This window comes from Tauraco erythrolophus, chromosome 2 (genome assembly GCF_009769465.1).
Source record: "Tauraco erythrolophus isolate bTauEry1 chromosome 2, bTauEry1.pri, whole genome shotgun sequence".
Lineage (NCBI taxonomy): Eukaryota > Metazoa > Chordata > Aves > Musophagiformes > Musophagidae > Tauraco > Tauraco erythrolophus.
Window position 1 is genome coordinate 94,200,759 of NC_141466.1, and position 20,022 is coordinate 94,220,780.

The window sequence follows — 20,022 nt, forward strand, 5'->3', positions numbered from 1 at the left end:
GTCCACGCGCGCCCCACACTCCCCTTGCAGGACCTGCGGTCCCGCGGGGTCGGGAGGGCGCCGCGCACGCGCGCGGGAGCTTCCGGCGAGCAGCGATGGCGGCGCTGTGGGAGTTCGGCGTGCGGCACCCGAAGGAGGCGGGCAGCGACAGCGGTGAGGAGGAGGAGGACGATGGAGGAGACGGAGATGCCGAAGGCTTCACGCTGGACGAGGTGCTGCGCCTCGGCGGCACCAAGGTAAAGGGGGGGACGGGAGGGAGCGGGAGCACGTGGCGGCCGGGCTCCCCCCGGGACGGGTTCCCCCCGGGACGGGCCCTTGTCGGGCGTGAGGTGCGTAGAGGGCGGCGGGGGGGGGCGGGGGGCGGCTGGGAGCGCGCGGCCCGGCGCCGGGTCCGCCGGTAACGGCCGCGCGCTGCCGCCCGCAGCAAGACTACGTGATGCTGTGCGCCGTGGACGAGGCGGAGGAGATGGTGGACGGCGGCAAGAAGGACGCGATCGACGACCTGAAGGAAGGGGAGCTGGAGGCGTTCGTCAGCTCCCTGGGGCTCGGCAAGTACGCGAGAAGTTGCCAGGTGGTGGAGGAGGAGGAGGAAGAGGGTGGCAGCAGCCAGGTGAAAGAGAAGCCCCCAAAGAAAGAGAAGAGCAAGAAAGAGACTAACCTTCCTTCGTCAGAAGGGAAAAAAGAAAAAAAAGTCAAGGAAAAGGCGAGCGGCGTGAAAGACGACAAGAAAAAACAAGCGGGCGGTGATCAGGACCAGCACCTTTTGGCAAAGAAAGAGAGGCTGGAAGAAGATTTTGAATTTCATGCTAGGCAAGTGATACTGATCAAACCAGGGAGCAAATGGTACGATCTAGAATACACCAATGAGTTCTCTTCAGAGCCACAAGATCAGACGCTTCTGTCCAAATACAAGGCCTTGGCCCAAAAGTTGTACCAACATGAGACAGACCTGTATAAGAATAAGACAGATTATCAGAAAGGGGCCTCTTCAGCATGGATGAAAACCGTCGTGTCGTCGGGTACCTTGGCTGACAGAATGGCAGCGATGACCCTTCTCATTCAGGACAGTGCTGTCCACAGTCTCCAGTTTGTTGAGAACTTGGTAAACCTCATAAAGAAAAAGGGCAGCAGACATCAGAGCCTCATGGCTTTGGGTACCTTCAAGGAGCTTCTCATTTCAGATCTCTTACCAGACAATAGAAAATTATGGTCTTTCTCGCAGCGACCGTTTAACGGCATAGAGAAGATGTCGAGTGGCAACAGGGATTCAAGAGACAGACGGCTGATACTGTGGTACTTTGAGCATCACCTGAAACTGCATGTGGCAGAGTTTGTGCACGCGTTAGAAACGCTGAGTCACGATTCTCTGACGGCAACGAAATCCCGAGCGCTGGCGGTCGCCCATGAGCTTCTCTGTAACAAGCCTGAGCAGGAGAAAGTTCTGCTTGTTCAATTGGTAAATAAACTGGGAGACCCTCAGAACAAAATCGCCACCAAAGCCTCTTATCTTTTAGAGACGTTACTTCACAAGCATCCAAACATGAAGGGGGTAGTGTGCAGTGAGGTGGAGAGGCTTTTGTACCGGTCAAACATTAATGTGAAAACTCAATATTACGCCATTTGCTTTCTAAATCAGATAGTTCTCAGTCATGAAGAAAGCGCGCTGGCGAGCAAACTGATCACTTTGTACTTCTGCTTTTTTCGGAACTGCATTAAGAAAAAAGATGTCGAGTCCAAAATGCTCAGCGCTCTTCTTTGTGGGGTAAACAGAGCTTACCCTTATGCCGAGACTGGTGATGAGAAAGTGAAAGAACAAATGAACACGTTGTTTAAAGTTCTGCATCTTGTGAACTTCGGTACCAGTGTCCAGGCCCTGATGTTGCTGTTTCAAGTGATGGACTCTCAGCAGACTGTATCGGACAGATACTACGCAGCACTGTACAAGTAAGTGGCAGGTTTGCATTATTTATATAAATTTCATTTTATGAGATAGTCACCATTAATTTAAAGTTGTAGGAAGACTTATTTTGCTTTCAAGATCTTGCAGGTTTTGCATCTCATTGGCTAAAAATTTCTGACGTTTTGTATAAGCAGGAAGAAGCAGCATATGATTTCCTTGACTTGACGGGGAGATAAAACAAATGGTAGTGATAGGTCCTGAGAACCCAACATAGACATTTCATCCTTTGCACTGTTTTCTGGCGGCATGTTTCAATTCCAGATATTATTTGAAACTTAATAGATAACTACTTCTTCTGCAATCAGTTTTACAGGTACTGTGGTTTAGTCATGCAATAGCCTAAAATCTTGTTTCTTTTTTCCTGAGGACATAGGAGAATATTATGTTAACAAATTCTTTAGATTATTTAATTTATGTGGTTGTAAAGCCTTGTATTATAAAAGTGTGGTTTTTTTTTTGTCCCAGCTGATTGTTTAGACTCTTTGTAGGATCCTTACAGGCTTCTGTTCAGTAGACCAAAGGAAAGCTGCTGATTTTTTTACAAAGGGAACTTGAGTTCCCCTAGAACATGCAATCTATTTAGGGCCCTTCCTGTGCCTGGCTGCCTGGAAAAAAAATGGAGTAGAAAATGAACTTGCCAACGCATATGTCTGGTCTGATTGTGAAGTGTGTTGATTGCTAACCATTTTCTTTCTATTTTTTTGAACTTCTAAATAAATCAGATTAGTTTCTCACTATGAGTAGCTCAGATTTTGAAACTATTTTTAGTTGAACTCAATTTCTTTATATTTTCTTACAGTTTTTTTGTTTAGTGATACAGGGGTTTTTTTTAATCTTCGGTGTCTCATATATCTAGAAATATTTCACAGCTGTTGACAGTTCAGGTTTGATCGTAATGGTTTTGAGTATTAGGGGACAAACTGTCACAGGTCTTTTAGATGGGCACTCTGAAAATATAGATGATTGTTGATAGTATCGGTTATTCTCCTGTGTGCATTATGACAACCAGCAATATTTTCTCCTGTGTCTTCTACAGGAAGCTTCTAGATCCTGCTTTAGCAACCTGCTCAAAGCCATCCATGTTTCTTAATCTTGTCTATAAATCTCTGAAGGCAGATGTAATGTTACGGCGCGTGAAGGCCTTTGTGAAGAGGTTGCTTCAAGTCACTTGTGGACAAATGCCACCCTTCATTTGTGGAACCCTATACCTTCTGTCTGAGCTTCTGAAAGTAAAACCAGAGTTAAGGGTCCAGTTACAGGATCATGTGGTATAAGTTGATTTCTTTATCATTGTTTTTTCAGTAAAAGCTAGTTTCATAAACACCTTCCCTTAACCTGTTTTTTAGCAACCTGAGGGTTCGCAAATGTGTTAGGGGAGAAAGTGCTTGAACAATTATAACTACATTTAAAATCTGCAGAGATAAGAATGTGTTAAGCATTCTAGCGAGTCCTATGGACTTCATTCATGGAGAGAGAATTATTTTCCTAAATGCTGTATAAGTAAGCAGGTAAACATTCTTCACTGAAAAGCTTTGTCAAAACACAATCTGTTTGTTTATTCTGTCTGAAGTATAGCTAGGCAGGACTGGATTTTTATTTTTTTTTCTTCAGGTGGGGAAGGTTACACTTGTGTGATGTCAGCTGTAAAGTTCAAGCTTAAGTCCTGTATCAAGGCCAAATATCTGTATTGCTTAAATATTGGCCATTTATATTTTTTGTAAGTAGCTTCTTAAGAACTTTATGTGCATTTTTTCTAATAAATCAGAATAAAACTGGAAAAGAAAAGCTGTTCGCTAATGTTGTTTGTTGTTTAGGAGTCGGATGATGAAGAGTGCTTTAAGGATCAAGAAGAGGCTGAAGAGAGTGAGGAAAAATTTGTGGATGCAGACAAAGAAGTAGAAGTTGAAGAGGGGAACACAAAGGAAAATTCTGTTAAAACAAACAAGTCAAGTTCAACAGCCTCGTGGGTGCATCATCTGAATATGGGAGGTAAATTAGCAAGAAAATATAATTCATTTAACTTCTGACATTCTGTAACAGTGACGTGTTGATCAAGACTTGTAAAAGTAAGCGATTAAAACTTTTTTTTGTTTTGCAAATTGAAGTTTGATTCAAAGCAATCAGTCAGAATAATTTTTCTTTATCTGTTAGTTCAGCAGAGATGCAGAGACTGTATGAATCTGCTAGCGTGTTTCACTTTATGGAGTTTATTGCCTTTGTCCTTAAGCAATAAACAGACTTGGGATTTTTTGCTTCCGTCTTCAAACACCTTCAGAGCAATGTAGCCAAGGTTAAAAAGTGTAGCTTCTCATTCGCTTGTGAAGCTTGCTAGAACAATCAATCTATCTTTGAACCTGCTTCTAGTTTCATTCTTTCCTGAAGACTTTTTGAAACGGAGCAGGAGTTTTCAGGAGCTTCCTTGGAAGCATATAGGAGCTCACCTGTTAACCTGATCATACACTGGGGAAGGGCAGCTGAATATAACGTTTACTTGCTACTGAGTGAATCTGTGGCCTGTCCAGCTGAGAATGATGGGCAGCATTGCTGTCATGGTGAAATGAAAATAATACTCTCATAAAGTTGCCTGAGGAAACATAAGTTGTTTTCATCTCCACCCCTCAGGCAGGAAGAGTGGAGCTTCGTACGATCCTATGCACCGAAGCCCCTTATACTGTGGTGCTGAAAGTACAAGCCTTTGGGAACTGAAGAAGGTAAGGCATTCTTTTGTTGCTGAGTACTGTGTTTCTTAGTGTGGCCCTTGTATTTGAGAGAAGAAAATTAACTTGGTTATTCTTGAAGTACCTACCTGGTTAACATAACAGAAAGGTCAAACAGCGCATGGTTCAGATTTAAGCTTGTGTATGTTACATACAATGCTGATATTCTGGAGTAGGGAATAGGAATTTTTAAGTGGAGATTTGTGCAGTAATAATATTTTTTGACTTTTGGATCTTAGCTTTGTAGCACTAAAGCTCTGTAGTGTTGAATTAAATAAAATTGTAAGTGAGAATATATTTAGTTAATGCAAACAAAAGATTAGAACTTGAAGTTCTTCAGTTGTTCAAGGACAGAGCACATGAGCCTTGCGCCACTACATACGTCTGCATATTGTTTGGAGAGTTACAGAGTGGTCTTATGACATAGTGGTGTCAGGAGTCTGATATGCCAACATGAGTAATAATTGCATTTATTTTTAAAATAGAAATAAATAAGTGATTCATGTTTTTCAGCTTTCTGAACATTTTCATCCATCTGTGGCCTTATTCGCAAAAACAATTCTAGAAGTAAGTGCTTTTACTAGGCTGTAGCTTTGAAGTTTGATTTTTTTGTTAGCTGTCTTTTGCTGTTTGAAAAAATACATTATAAAGTCTTCTTGCACTCTGTAGGTAACTAGCAGCTCTGCAGCACTGTAACATGCACTCAAATGCAAAGCTTTTCGTGGAATTAAAGTGTTTTATCTGAAGGAGACTGCTTACAGAAGTAATTAACTTGTCAGAAATGTGGATATTATGTGATTCTTAAAGATTTTTTTTTTAGTTTTGGTCTATCTTTTTATTTAATGTGGGTTTTTATGTGGGGAACTCTGCTATTGGAACAAATTCTTTCTTAATACAGTTGTGGTGTTGTGCCAAAAATACTCAAACCTACATAGGTATATATTTAAAATACTTATTTTCATTTGAATATATGGTGTCCAAATAGTGCTGAGTATTAATTCCTATTAGCATAGTATATCACTGAAACAAAGTGAAGGAGGTGGGTTTTAGGTCAGAAAATATTGAAATTCCAAAAATAAGAACCCATACAAGAGTGTATTAACTGGTCAGGCTTATGTGATGAAGTATCCCCAAGCCTTTGTCTTTTTAAAGTGTGGTTTAATGCTGCTCTTGGGCTATTTGAGTCCTCTGTGTTTAGTTGGTATCTTTCTAAAATGGAGATCTTAATGATTTTTGGCATTTTTGTTCTTTCAGGGAAATCCCATTCAGTACTCTGGTGACCCTTTGCAGGATTTCACATTAATGAGATTCTTGGATCGCTTTGTTTACAGAAATCCCAAACTCCATAAAGGCAAAGGTATGAACTTAGCAGTACACATTAGCATATGATCCTTGATTATTGGTGGTGACCAAACTTTTTTTCTCTTGGATTTCCAAGTAACCCTTTGTGCTTGTCAAGTATTTGGGGTGCATGTGGTGTAACAGGAGGGATCAGTCTCCAGGACTGCAAGAGAGATGTCTGCAACTCAGAACCAGCTGACAATCATATACTGCTGCCTCTCACATCCGCAATGCAGAAATTGCTAACCTAGCAGGAATAAGCAAAGTAATAGGGGAATGTAAAGACTCCAGAATGGTTGAGGTTGGAAGGGACCTCTGGAGATCATCTGCTCAAGCAGGGCCACCTACAGCAGGCTGCACAGGCTGTCCAGATGGCTTTTGAATGTCTCCAAGAACAGAGTCTCCACAGCCTCTTTGGGCAACTTGTGCCAGTGCACAGTCGCCCTTGCAGTGAAGAAGTGTTTCCTGATGTTCAGACAGAGCCTCTTGTGTTTCAGTTTGTGCCCATCACCTCTTGCCCTGCTATGGGCACCTCTGAAAAGTGCCTGGCTCTGTCTTCTTTACACCTTCTCTTCAGGTATTTATATACGTTGATGAGATCCCTCTGAGCCTCCTCTCCTCCAAGCTGAACAATCATAGCGCTCTCAACATTTCCTCACAGGAGATATGCTCCAGTCCCTTCATCATCTTAGTGGCCCTTCAGTGGACTCTCCAGTATGCCCATGTTTGCCTTGTACTGGGGACCTCAGACCTGGACACAGCACTCCAGGTGTGGTCTCACAAGTGCTGAGGAGGGGAAGGATCACCTCCCTCCACCTGCTGGCAACACCACCTAATGCAGCCAAAGATACTGTCAGCCTTTTTTGCTGCCGTGGCATGTTGCTGGCTCATGGTCAACTTGGTGTCCACCAGGATGCCCAGGGTCTTTCCTGCCAAGCTGCTTTCCAGCTGGGCAACCCCCAGCATATACTGGTGTATGGAGTTGTTCTTCCCCAGGACTTTGCACTTCCCTTTGTCGAACTACATGAGGTTCTTCTCAGCCCATTTCTCCAGCCTCTTGAGGTCCTTATAGCTGGCAGCAAATCCCTCTGGTGTATCAACCACTCCTCACCGTTCTGTATCAATAGTAATGAAGTAATTTGTTTCTGATTTATGTTCTGCTACAGAAAACACCAGCAGTGTGGTAATGCAGCCGAAGAAGAAGCAGTTTATGAAAGATACGCACAGTCTTGCAGGTAAGCTGGCCCTTTTTCAGCTAAGATTATGATGGCTAAAAAAATCTTGTCTGGTATTGTAGATTTGTCATCTGCGCTGTCTGTGCTATGTCTGTTAGCAATAAAAGAAAGTCCTGTCCATCAGGAGTGCAGTGGTGGTGCCTAATGTTCAGGATCAGGTCTAATCTTCTTGTAAGGGTGCATAGAATCTCCACAGCCTTGGAGATCCATTGAATTATTTTAAGAACAAAGGACACAGAGAAAGTCAGTTACCTCAACTGTTAGCCTCTGGAGTAGGAAAACACGTTGTCTTCTGCTGTAGCACTTGGCTACACACCACTTTTTTTTTAAAGAACTTCTTTTTTTCTCTCTGTTTTTCCCCTCTAATTGTCAATTACTTTCTACTGTAGTAATTCCTTTTTCATAGTCAAGGCATGATGAAGATCATACCTTCTGTTTAGCCATCCCCTCAAGAAATGCATAACAGCAAAGGACACAGCGACTGAAAACTGCACACCATGTTTTCTGTGCTATTTTTGCTATGACCTGCATATGCTTCCTATACCTTCTCTTACGCAAAGTTTCTTTTTCCTGCATCCCTATAAAAGGAAATATGCCTTGTATAAAAAGTTTACAGCGTTGTTACAAATTTGCTTATAGCTGGCCATATGACTGCCTAGAGGGGGGAAAAAAAGGCCCAAAAAAGCCTTCAAATTTATTCCAGTTAATGGTATTTCTAGGTAGAAGAGCAATCTGTTAGAGTACTAACCTCAGAGGGACCTCAATTTATAAAATACTGACTAAATTTTCAGCTCACAAACATGCCATTCTTATGTCTGGCATTCTAGTTTTATGAATAATGTTTTTTAAAGTTCTTAAAAATATCTAAAATGATATAAAAATCTTTAAAAGAGATGCTGATCTAGCAGTAGTTAATGTAGTAGTATTGTGTAGTTCATGGTTTTATTTGTTTCCAAGTTATCATTTAAGCACTTTTGTTGTGCTTATTATCATTGAAAAATTACTTAAAATCTCAGAACATTGATTTATATAAAGATTTAAATCACAATAAGCTTTTTCACTAAATAATATGGTTACTCCAAATAATGCCACAGCTGCAGCTATTGTTAGGATTAGTGTAGGATATCTTTGGCACTGTTGTTTTGCTAAGAGTCTTCCTGCCTTCAGAAAGAGGCTGGCTTTTGTTTAGTCGCACTGTTTCCAACAATTAAAGGCAGGATTTGATGGTAAGAACCAGCAGTTAAAAATCAGGGTAAACCACCAGTAAAACATGCTGCTTGAGGACAGAAGAGGTACAGTCTTCTGTGGTAGAATCTCTGACGTTCCCAGGGATGTGCTTTCCTCTAACTTTGTGTCTGTTGTGTTGCACAGAGGTTTTAGTTGTACAGATTAGCTGATGTACCTTTACTGATGCGTAGTTTTTATGGCTGTTAAAGCTTCAAGTAGTAATTTTTATCTGAAATGCATTTGAAGATACAGTTTATTCATTCTTTAGTTAGAATAAACTGAGTCGAAGGAGCAGACTGAGCATTTAGAACTGGAATTGAGGTGGTTCAGCGTTCTATGAGTGAAGCATCCAATATAAAAAATACAGATATATTAATATGAATACCAAAATCTGCATTTGTTGCATGTAGCTGGGGTCTGCTGAGGCTTAGAGAACTGAGATTGCAAATCTTCTGGTACCTTCCACTATTCATTTGAAGAGTCCGTCCATGGATATGCTGATATGGTTTCAGAAATCCTTGGCCCCTTGTCAGAAAATATAGTCTGTGCTCTCTGAGGTAATTAGTAGCAATTTCTCCTTCATTTTCCTTCTGAGGTGGAGGAGGGAAAGGAAGCGTATGAGAGTAAAAAGCTTCTCCACAGGAAACCCGAGCAATACGCTAGTTGATCTACTGTTGCAGAGTGTCATGTTTTGCCTCGCTTCCTCAGAAATGGAGGCAGAATGAAGCTCGATCCCTTCTTCAACATGCTCAGCTGGTGTATGGCCCTGCCTTGCAGCTGCTGCTGAGCATTTCTCCTCCTGCCAGGAGTGCTGGGCAGAAGCAGTTTCAGCATTTTAGTGCATGACAGTGGGCTTATCTTAGTTCATACTGGTTGTTTTTTGGTTTTGGTTTGGTTTTTTTTTTTCCTTTAAATAAGCATTCCTGCTGTAGGTGATTGCAAAATCTCCCTTGCTGATATATAGGTTAGAACCTGGTTAGGGCTATGCGTCTTGAGTTTTTCTATGGAGCCTGCTTGCATCTGGGTATCAGTATATACACTGAGAACTGTTGGTTTGAAGAAGTTCTGAGATGAGCTCTGCTTTATTTAACAGATGACACTGGGTATCTGCATACTTCTGTCTGGACATGCTGTCTAACCTTTTAAAAGAATAACAATCATTTCAACTTGAGGTAAAATCAGTTCTTTTTGTTTTTCGCAGTCAACAGTAAGGAATTCCGTGCCAAAGATGAAAGCAAAATCCCAGTGGATGAAGTGTTTTTTCACAGGTAATGAGGTACTTGTGAACGTTCATTTTAAGTGTTGGTTTTTAATGCAGTGCCATCAAAACCCATTACATTTCATAAATACTCTCTGGTATTCCAAGTGTTTGCAAAATTTGATTAACTTGAGTGGCTTGTGACGATAGTACTTTCCTTGGAACATAATTTCAACATCTGTCTGAAGTGCTTAAGAAAGAATATCACTTATGAGCAAAGGCAGTCAGTGCTTGTAGACTACAATCCAGTAAGTTGATATTATCATAAAGAGGCCTTAAACAATGGGTAATGATGAATGTAAATATACTTCCAATACTTACGCATTGGAAGTATATTTAAAAAAACTCGAAATATACCCTGCTTATGTTATTAGTATCAAAGCTTATTAGAATGGAACAATGCAAAAAAAGCCAGAGGAGCTAGTTTTCTGTGTATTTATTTTTTTATTGTTCATAGTTCTTTCAATTGAGTTGGCTTTCCTTTCAGATTATGATATAAAAATGCAGCTGTAATACTAAAATTGAAGTGGTACACATTTGGCAAAGATTTGTTCTTATTAAATCAAAATACTGTGAGTGTCCCCTAAGGGAGATCAGTGTTTGTTTATTTTGTTTAATTCACTTCGTTGTTTTTTTTTGTTTAATGTACTGATTGCTGTAGGGACTTTTAAATATTTTTGAAATATCAGGTTAATGAAGCTCATTAATTTTAATTAATCTATATTATAATATTAATATTATAATATCGATTAATTAATACATAAAATGGTGGCATTAATTTTGAGATCAAAGAAAAGCAGCTTAAAAATATGCCTGTGTGAAAAGTTAACAGTATTGTTACATTGAAGATGACTGAAACTAAGTTGACAAACTTAGTCTTCCTTGCGAAGTGCTGTACTGGCTTGCTCTCGTATATGATCAAATTTGCCTTCTATGTTTGGTGTTTCTTTAATATGAAGTGAAGGAGAGAAAGTGGTTTAAAATGATAGAAGGTAAAACTAAGCACACAAAAGAAGAGGGCTATGGGGGAAAGTTTAACAGAACTTAATGGGTGAATCTCTTTCTTTTTTTTTTCCCCTCCCAATTAGATTCAGGTTGAACTTGATCCTTTCTCCCTTATCAGTATAAGGCAGATTTTCACATCTTTATTGTGCCCTTTTATAAATTCACTATGTTCAAAGTAATTTCTGGCACCTTTGGCTGTGAAATTTGTCTTAAATCTTACTGTAGTGGCTTACTGTTTGAAAAAAAAAAAAAGAAAATACAAATCTCTGATCTGGGATGTGTTTGAAACCATTACTTACAGTTTTCAACTGGCAAAACACGTGTGAAACAATCCAGGTTGTTTTTTAAAAAAACTTCTCGTAAAGATCATCACCTGTAATCTCGTGTCTGAGAGCAATATGTTATTACAGATTTTATTCTAAGTTTGATAAGAGGAGAGAGAAACAAAAGCGTCAGGACGATGAAGAAAGTGTGGAAGATGTAGATGATGATGAATTTGAAAGAGTATTGGGTAAGGTTGTGTTCTTCCTTGCAGTAACTATCCCAATATTTCCTGCTTTTGCAAATTATTGATTTATCCCTTTTATAGTTTATATGGTATAAAAGAGCCAGATACAGGGATACGGAAATGGAAGAAAACTGGCTTTCCAATTCCTGTTCTATGCTACTATAGCCAGCAGTTCTTGATGTCCATCATGTATGCCAGCTGGATGGCCATCTTGTAAAAGAGGCCTTGCTCTCACTACTCCAGTAGGATTCAGGTTGTTCAAATGGTTGGAAGTTGTTTGATGTTGAACATAAGCTCAGGAGTGGCAGTTCATGCCTTTTTGTTGTTTTCCTAATGTAGTCTGAGAATTAAATAACTTCTTCTAACAGCATGTAACATTTGCTTCTATTCTTTCTGTACTGCTTAGCCTTTTTCAGTCTTCCTTGCAGTTTCTCTCATCATTCCTAACACCTTTCATGACATTATTTGTTCAGTTAGGTCCTTGGCAAACTTCTGCAGTAGTATTAGCTCTTCCTGTAGCATGTACTTTGTTTGCTTTGGAATTAGTGTATGATTTGTTCCACAATCTAAATTTGTTAGTGTGCCATAAAATGTCCATTATTTTATTATTTCATATTTTACTTATACAGAAATATATGTATTTGGAAAAAAAAAAAAAAAAAGTTAGTTCTCCGTAACTGCTTCGTACAATATTTTTAGAGAATTCTGAACTCCCATAGCAGGATTCTTCCTTAGTGACGCAATTAGTAAGGTCTTAATTATGACAACAATCTGTTACTAATTGTGTTTTTCGTTTAATTATTAGTATCTCTAATAAGTTGACTGTCTCTGAGAATTTGCGTCATAAATTCAGAAGCTTAAATTGACGACCCTCTAATGTTAGTGCTTACTCTTTGAAACAGGACAGTTGTAATTTTCCAGGTTTTGTTTTTACCTGCTATTTGTGTCTGTCTGCTTTCTGCATCATCTAGTTCTGGCCAGAAATTACATCCTGGATAAAACAAAACTTTCAAAAAATAAATATTTGAAAAATATTTTTCAAAGAAAAATATTTTTTTCAGGAGAAGTCCAGTTAGCTTTAGGTAACTGTTTTGTGGATTATTTCTCTGTAGAAGTATGAACTCCTTAGTATCAGGGCCCTGATGCAGGTCATATAAACTGTTCAGGAAAATGATACCTAAAAATAATATATTTTGCAGTGACTTCATCTTTCTTTGTTTGACTTTGTTTTGTAGTAATAAACAAAATTTTCTTCCCCTAGATACATTTGAAGTTGCTGATAATGCCGTTGATGTTGGGCAGGAGGACCTTGATTTTGCTGGGTAAGACTTTGAGTTGGTTCTTTCATCTCTTGTTTTAATACCTGTATAAAGTTTTACTCTGCAAAATTGGATAGACATTTTTCAAAAAGACTCAGAATATCACCTTGCGAAAAAGGCAATAGCAGTTGAACGCTGGGTGGTGCTCCTTTTCTGCGTGTCCCATAATGGGGCATCGTGATCCTGTGGCGCTTACAGTCTGCTGGCACGACACGTGAGACCTGTGCTATTTTATTGATACAATGCAGTGACCCAGTAAGCAAGGAAAAAATCTTGTTTTTCATTGTCTCAGATTTCTGTTTGAGAATTACCAAGTACAAAAGTAAGCAGGATGAGGCATTAAGAGTATTGCTGCTGTAAGGACTGGTTGTGACTGGACTTAACGCAGTAGAAAAACTTTGTGGAATCTAGAATCACCGAGTTCAGTTCTCAGAAGTTGGCAGTTTCATTAATCATAGAATCTTTTAGGTTGGAAAAGACCTTTAAGATCATAGAGTCCAACCATGAATGGTTAAGTAGCCTCTTTTTTACTTCAAGTATCTGCAATACAGCTTTTGAATCAGCACAGAAACTTTTTTTCTTGAGGTGAAAGAAGAATTAAAGCTTAAGCTTCTAGTGAAACCTGAACATTTTTGTGATCCAGACTGGTGTGAGTGAAAAATAGCAAAGAGGAGAAAAAAACCAAGTAACCATCTAGTACAGGAAGAAGCAGGTTTCCTTTGTTCAGGAAAAAAAAAAGTCTTATTTCTTCATTTAGTGAAGTTGCTAGAGATACCAGCAGTTTGTGTGTTTTACAGAAAAGACCTTCTGAAAAGGAGCAAAGGCACGCAAGTGATCAAATACTGAAGCTGACGTTTCTGTTAATTTCAGAATAGTATTCTCTCCAGAACTTCTTAAAATTGTTGATTTTTATAATGTTGACATGTTTTAATGTTGAAAAGATACCTGAGTGCATAATAGGTGTTTCTTAGGTCTCAGCCTGTGTTTACAGTAGTTCGCAATGATGTTGAACCTTTTCTAACATAGTGTTTGCTGGTAGATAGATGTTTTCTGGATGCAAACAGTATTTTGCCAGATGAAGTGCTAAGCTTGTTACATTTTTTTTTCTTTAGTAATATAAAAAAGAAAACCCAAGGTGGTAAGAAAGGCCAAAGAAGCGAGGAATCCAGTGCTGACTGGGAGGATTCTGATGATGAAGATGAATTCAGTGATCTGGATGATGAGGAGGTCTCCTTAGGAAGTATGGAGGAAGACTTTGGAGAGGATATGGATGAAGAGGGAGGTGTATTTATGGATGTGTCTGATGACGATAACAGCCTAGGTAAAGTACCATTTATTATCAGAAAACAAGAAGAAAAAGCTTTAAAAATAGGTTATCTAATAGGTAATTCAATATATAAATTCAGATTTAGTTGCTTAGGTGAGAGGTTTGGCTTTTAAGTAAAGAAGAGAAAACAAGTCCTTCTCTGGACAATGAAGTCTTAACAGAAACATTTCCTGGCATAGTCTCCTAGGTGAGAGTGGGAATTAGGCATATGGGTATAAAAACTTGCAAACAAGACATGGTTCTTTCATTCCGAAAACACGGACAGTAACAAAAGTAGCTTTATACACAAATAACTGGCTACACTAGGCAGAAATATTAAAAGATCTCAAAGAGAAAAATTAAAAAAAAAAAAAAAAACGAAACCAAAAGGTACTTGATTTTTTTTTATTTCTTTAGACCTAATTAATGTTGATTTTTTTTTTCAGATGGGCTACCTTTTATTTAAATTGCTGTCTCAAAAGTAACAGTTTACTCTTCTAATACAGCTATGCACTCAAATTTTTATTACCACTGTAATAGTAACTGATGGTTGCACCTGCAAGGTTTTATTATAGTTTCAACTGGAAACCATAATTTACACAGTATACACTTTATGTGGCTGGAGAAGCACAGATTAATGGACTATTTCCACTAATAACTTAAGGTCACAGGAAAATGATTGAGGGTAGAGGAGGTAAACTATTCGTACAGCTGTTGCCACATCAGTCTTTCATGAGATTATTATTTCACCAAATTTACAAAGCAGACATTCAAGGTATACATAGCACCTGCATTTTACATATCTTAGTCTCATATTTCATTCCTTTTTGGTGCCGTGGAGAAAAAACTCATAAAGAATGGCACACCACTGACCAATTTTTTAATTGCCTGAGTTGAAGAAATCCCAGATTTGGTTGTGTGACAAATCTGTCTAAAAAGAAATTTTAGTCTCTGCTGTGCTTTAAATACAGGTACATGGTGTGAGAATGAGAGGTTGATGTATCTTTTATCTTTTCTTTTTTTCTTCTGTTAGACCTGAACAATGACAAGCAATTTAAGTCTGTCAGTAAAAAGAGCAAGAGAAAGAAAGATATGAATTTTACGGAATCACTTCAAGGTAAGGAAACACTGCCATGCTTTCCATTTGAGAAGGCTTAATACAAATACAGAGTCTGGAAAACTTTGGAATCAGGGTTTTAGTACTGTAGATTATCTCTACTTTTGGATCCGAGTTCAGATTTGAATAAACCGTAAATGAAAAGGAGGTTATCCTCCAGCCAGTGTGGCCTAATTCAGAGTGACAATCTGCTGTTAAAGGACTGGGAATCGAAGGAGGAACTTTTGAAGGAAGGATGGAGTTGTACTGGCAGTTTGTGCACCTCTTACTAACACCTGATGCACAGATTTGTGCTATTGAGTTCTTGGTTGGAAACTTTTTTTCCTTTTTTTTTAGGGGAGGTGGAAAATAAAGGTTTCTAACACGGCTATTTTAGATGGTCTCATTAAATAAATTTTTTAAAATTATTAAAAACATATTAACACTTTGGTTTAGTGTCTTTGTGAGCTTAAAATTCTGTCTCATAAGAATAATACTTTTTGTTTGAAGGATCCAACCGAGGAAAGAAGAGAAAACTAAAGGATGCCGGTATACTGGCATCTGCAGAAGAGGTGAGTTTGATCAGTGCTTAGGAAAAAGCGATCAAGCATTTTACTTGTTTCTTTGTAATAAAATACTAAAATTTCTCTCTTTAAAGTTTGGCTATCTGCTGGATGAAAACGCTGGGTCTAAGTTTGACAATATCGGAATGAACGCCATGGCCAACAGAGATAATGCAAGTAAGTACATGCTACAAATAACCGATAGCTGTAATGCAGCTTTGCTTCTTTCTCTTCAGATTCCGTACTTAAAAAGCGTTACCTTCTTTAAATGAAATACACACAGAGGCAGAAATCACACAGTAGGAATGGTAGCTCAATGTCAGTAAGACATGACTTAGTTCTCCTCAGTTACAAGAGATGCCCATTGCTACTATTAACTACTGGAGTGAATAAAGCTTCAGAAAAGAGGCTATCACGTCACCCTTTCACACTGTTCACAAGGACGGGCAGTATGCTGTTTGTCAAGCGTTCGTGTGAATTTTGCTCTGATAAAGAGCGTCCTGGATTCGTGTGAAGGGAAGGCACAAGGCATCGCTGTCTTTACCTACCTACCGGACTATTTCCTTGCAGTATCGGTGAAGCAAAAGTAGTTTCCCAGAAATAATTCTAATGAATTAAATGTGTATAGACTGATTGAATAATCAATCCTTTGTAGAGCTTTGACAAATCTTGCTGGTGTCACCTGAAGAATGTTGACAGCAGCACTCAAACATTGTGTACTTCTAAGACGAGCATGTCTAGCTTTAGTAAAATACAAAGCAAGGGCAAGAGTGCTCCTAAACTCTGAGATTCTGAGATGATAGGGCATGTTCTGTGAAATGAAAAAACCAAAACTTTCTCTGGTGTCAAAAAAAATCAGCAGCTTGCACTTTATTAATACATTCATAAACACAGTAGCCAAGTTTTAACTTTTAAATGATTCATCTGTATTCCACATCATGGTCAGAGGTATCCAACAGCTCCTTATTTCTCGACTTTCCTCTTGCAGATGTCAAACAGATCCAGTGGGAAATAGAGCGTGACAAGTGGCTTCACAACAGAGATGTGAAAAGCATCATCAAAAAGAAGAAACAGTTCAGGCACAGAGGGATGAAAAACAAGTACAAAGGCAAGAAATCAAAAAGATGAACTGGACGTTTTAATGTGGACGTTTTAACAGTAATTTTTCTAAAATAATTTTTTAATTAATCACACATCTTTCTTACTTTAGTTCTTGCTGCTTAACCATGCCGTTTGGTCATTCTCTCTTATGCCGTGAATTCCAGACCACTCATTGGATTTGTAATATACTGAAAAATAGGAAAAACCAGGTCAACTGTAAGTTGGGCATGTCTGAAAGGGAGACACTTTGTGGCTAGTTTTTTTGGATGTATATTCCTCCACTTCTGAGGAGTCTGTCCAACAGTCTGACACTCCAGCCACACCTATACCTAACAGTAAAGACTTCTGCAGTGTCTCCTGGGGGAAGTTTTAAGCAATAATAAAATCAGGTTTATACATTAAGATGCAATAGAAGCTTCAGCAATCCTTCTGAAGCGAACAGCTACAAACCTACCTTCCAGAATTGATGGAAACCTCTTCTGCATTGTATATCTGAAATCTGGCAAAAAAGATAAATCACAGTTACTTTACCCAACTTATTTTAAGGCAAATAATTAAATGCACTATTTTTTCTAACCAAGATTAGTTTTACCTAAGTTCATCTGAGCTCCTTAGCTACAGCCACTATTAAATAATGTGATCTGAATTTATTTTGTGGGGGTTTTTATAATTGTATCACAGACAGTATTCAGGTTAGTCATATGTTCAGCCCTGTCATCAGTGTTGTCTGAACTTGCTCACAATTATGATAACCAAATGCAAGGTACATATTCACAGGAAGCTGAATGTCTCGTACGGACTGACAGGCAAATGAAAATTGGGAAAACTACTTGGTTTCCTTACGCAGCTTTAGGTGTTCACTGAATCCTTGTGTGGGCTGCTCCAGCAACCCAGCAGAAAATCGTGTAATGATACCTTTATGCTATCTTAATGATTTACAGCAGCTCATAGATGGATCTTACAAAGCTAGTACTGGCACAAAGAAAGCAGTGAAAGCCTCATTCTGAGTGCACTGAGCTATTAGATGAGCTCATCACACCTTAAAAAACTACAAGAACTACAGCTTAAGAAAATCTTCTGCAAAGGCATGTAAGAACTAGGACCTAGAATAGAAAAGGAGGAGAAACGAGAAACCATGATAGCTCAGCACCAAGTTACTGAGACAGGCCAATGCATCTGTTCTCCACATTTTGGTTATGTATTGTTTAATAAAAAACGCAAAGAAAGATAGCTCAAGTGTAACAGCTTGCCTCTGAATCTGAGAAAACAAAGGCAGACAGATTTAGTGTAGGTGAAGTTCACCTTGTACTTGGTGTAAGACCACAGCACTGCTGAAATGGGTGGGCTGGTGCCCTCCCAGCCAAGGCAGCGGCTGCCTTTCTGCTGGCACTGACCCTGTGGCTGGCAGGACCAGCTGCCTTTTCCTGCAGGAGCGCAGGAATTCAGAGCCCTGAATGCAAAATAAAGCCACTGCTGTGCAGCGCAAATCTTGCAGTAACTAAGTTGGTGCCCGGCTTATTTTTGTGTTACTTAAGCACCGAGTCCAAAGACAGACTTGAGGGACGTGAAGCCAAATCATCTGGAACATGCTGCTGGCTGCCTTGTCCACCTTTCAGCTGGGTCTGTTCTCTGCTTGGGGAAGCGTCTGGCGAAGGAGCCCCAGGAGCGAGCCAGGGGATCACTCCAAGGGCTGAACACCAGATGCCTGAAACGGGACTGACCGGTTCCTGCGTCCCCTGCTGACAGCTTCTCCTTTTTAAGTCCCTATTTGAGCCGATGCTGTTACGATGACAACGCGCGAGGTTCAGCTTTGTTCCTGGTGGTCAAAAGCTTCCCCACGTTGTTTTATAAAACTAAAACAGCAGCTTGTCCTTGAGGAGCCACGTAACAAGTGACTGCTGCGCACCTGCACGAATACAAACCCAAGTACCGACCCCGGCGCGGCAGGTTTCCGTAAAAACCCGCGCACGCAGCGCACCCGCCGTGGCGGTGCGAGGCGCTTTGGGCTCCTCTGCCGAGCCCCGCGCGGAGGAGCTCCCGGGTCGCGGCGGCGCTGGCAGCCCCCCCTTCCCCCGGCGGGGCGCGACCCCCGGCCGCCCCGCCGCACCTTGGCTGCGGTCCATGGCGCGGTAGAGCAGGATGGCGCCGAGCAGCCCCGCCGTCTCCAGCAGCAGCAACCCCTTCACGACGCGCAGCGCCATCACGGCCGCCGGCGGTGACGGCTGCACGTGCGCCTGCGCCTTGGGCGGCGTTTCCGCTCCGGCGGGCCGCGCATGCGCGTTCCGTGCTCTCGCGTCCGCCCGGTCCTGTAATGGCCGAGCCAGCGCCGGCCGTGGTGGTTGGGACTGCTGCTGTGTCGCAGGCAGACACGGGGCTCCCCCCTCCCCCGCTCTGCTTCTTCCTGGGCAGGCGCAGCGATGGCGTTGGGTGCGGGCGGCAGTCCTTGGCTGCTGCCGCTCGCCCTCGGCGCGCCCCTCTGGCTGCGGGCAGTAGGGCTGGCTCGCCGCCATCTTCGCTGCCCAGGAGCACCCGCTGCTCCTCGGCGCGCTGTTTGAGCTGTGCGCTGGCGGCATGTGTGCCCACCACGGCTGAGAGGCTGGGCCAGGCCCCGCTGCCCCGTGCTGAGGCCCCCGAGCAGGTGCCCGCCGTCAGGCGAGGGGCAGCGCTGCGCTTCGCTCTCCTGCTGCCTCCGCTGCTGGAAGAGCGGCTCTGCGCCGGTCCGTGTTTCCCGTTAGGGGGAAAAGGCGGCTGGAGGCTGGAGGCTTCGTGGCTGTTAAAAAGGGATCCTGGTTGTTACATGCACCATGCGAGGCCTCAATGTTTAATTGTCTTTTTAACGTGAAAAAGGGCATTAGCGCAAAACCAGCTCCCACAGCGGGTATTTAGAACCTAAGAAGGCAGCATCCGTTCCCTCTCAGTATTGTTCTTTCTGGTTTATGGGTTTGGTTTCATTGTTTTCTATTATTTGCTATCTGTTTTTCTTAACTCATAGTATGGGAGTGACTTTATTGCCAAGTAAGACCTCTTGGGATTTTTATTATTAGAGACTTTCTTTTATGTGATGCTTTTTTTCCCTATTAACATTACATAAGATTAGATATAATATCTGCTGTTCGTTCTTACAGGGTAGTTCATTTTCCAATTTTGTTTTCCCTGGTGGCTGAGCTTGCAAGTATTACTTGCTCTTGATGGGATTTCTGACTAAAGTAATTCCTCCTCTGTAGATTGTAAGTGGACAGGATCAACCCAGCTTCCATTTCCAGAAAGGGGGGGAAGGGAGGAGAGAAAGAAATGTATCAGATTCAGGGGAGGGCAGAAGTGATGCCAAGGATTTCTACTCCACCCCTTAAAAATGTCTATTTAAAGGCACTTGCTGCAGTATACTA

General features: G+C 41.0%; 1 protein-coding gene across 2 annotated transcripts; it reads left to right on the forward strand.

The window, feature by feature from the left end:
- Window positions 1-92: 92 nt before the first annotated feature.
- Window positions 93-16,737, forward strand: CEBPZ (CCAAT enhancer binding protein zeta). 2 transcript variants are annotated; one of them, XM_086631619.1, is made up of 16 exons: window positions 93-236; window positions 425-1,944; window positions 2,997-3,228; window positions 3,775-3,949; window positions 4,583-4,671; window positions 5,191-5,244; window positions 5,932-6,034; window positions 7,185-7,253; window positions 9,682-9,748; window positions 11,154-11,254; window positions 12,513-12,573; window positions 13,683-13,891; window positions 14,910-14,993; window positions 15,483-15,544; window positions 15,631-15,712; window positions 16,524-16,737. In XM_086631619.1, exons 1-16 carry the CDS (start codon window positions 96-98, stop codon window positions 16,661-16,663), a joined length of 3,189 nt encoding a protein of 1,062 aa, XP_086487745.1. In that variant the 5' UTR covers window positions 93-95; the 3' UTR covers window positions 16,664-16,737. The 2 variants fall into 2 exon arrangements, with proteins under 2 accessions (XP_086487745.1, XP_086487746.1); XM_086631620.1 differs by lacking the exon at window positions 14,910-14,993.
- Window positions 16,738-20,022: the final 3,285 nt, after the last annotated feature.

Bases quoted from the DNA above. Each gene is read 5' to 3' on its own strand.
- CEBPZ (XM_086631619.1), top strand. From the start codon at position 96: ATGGCGGCGCTGTGGGAGTTCGGCGTGCGGCACCCGAAGGAGGCGGGC. The intron at 3,950-4,582 runs GTAAATTAGCAA...TCCACCCCTCAG, and splicing joins GCATCATCTGAATATGGGAG to GCAGGAAGAGTGGAGCTTCG. The intron at 6,035-7,184 runs GTATGAACTTAG...GTTCTGCTACAG, and splicing joins CAAACTCCATAAAGGCAAAG to AAAACACCAGCAGTGTGGTA.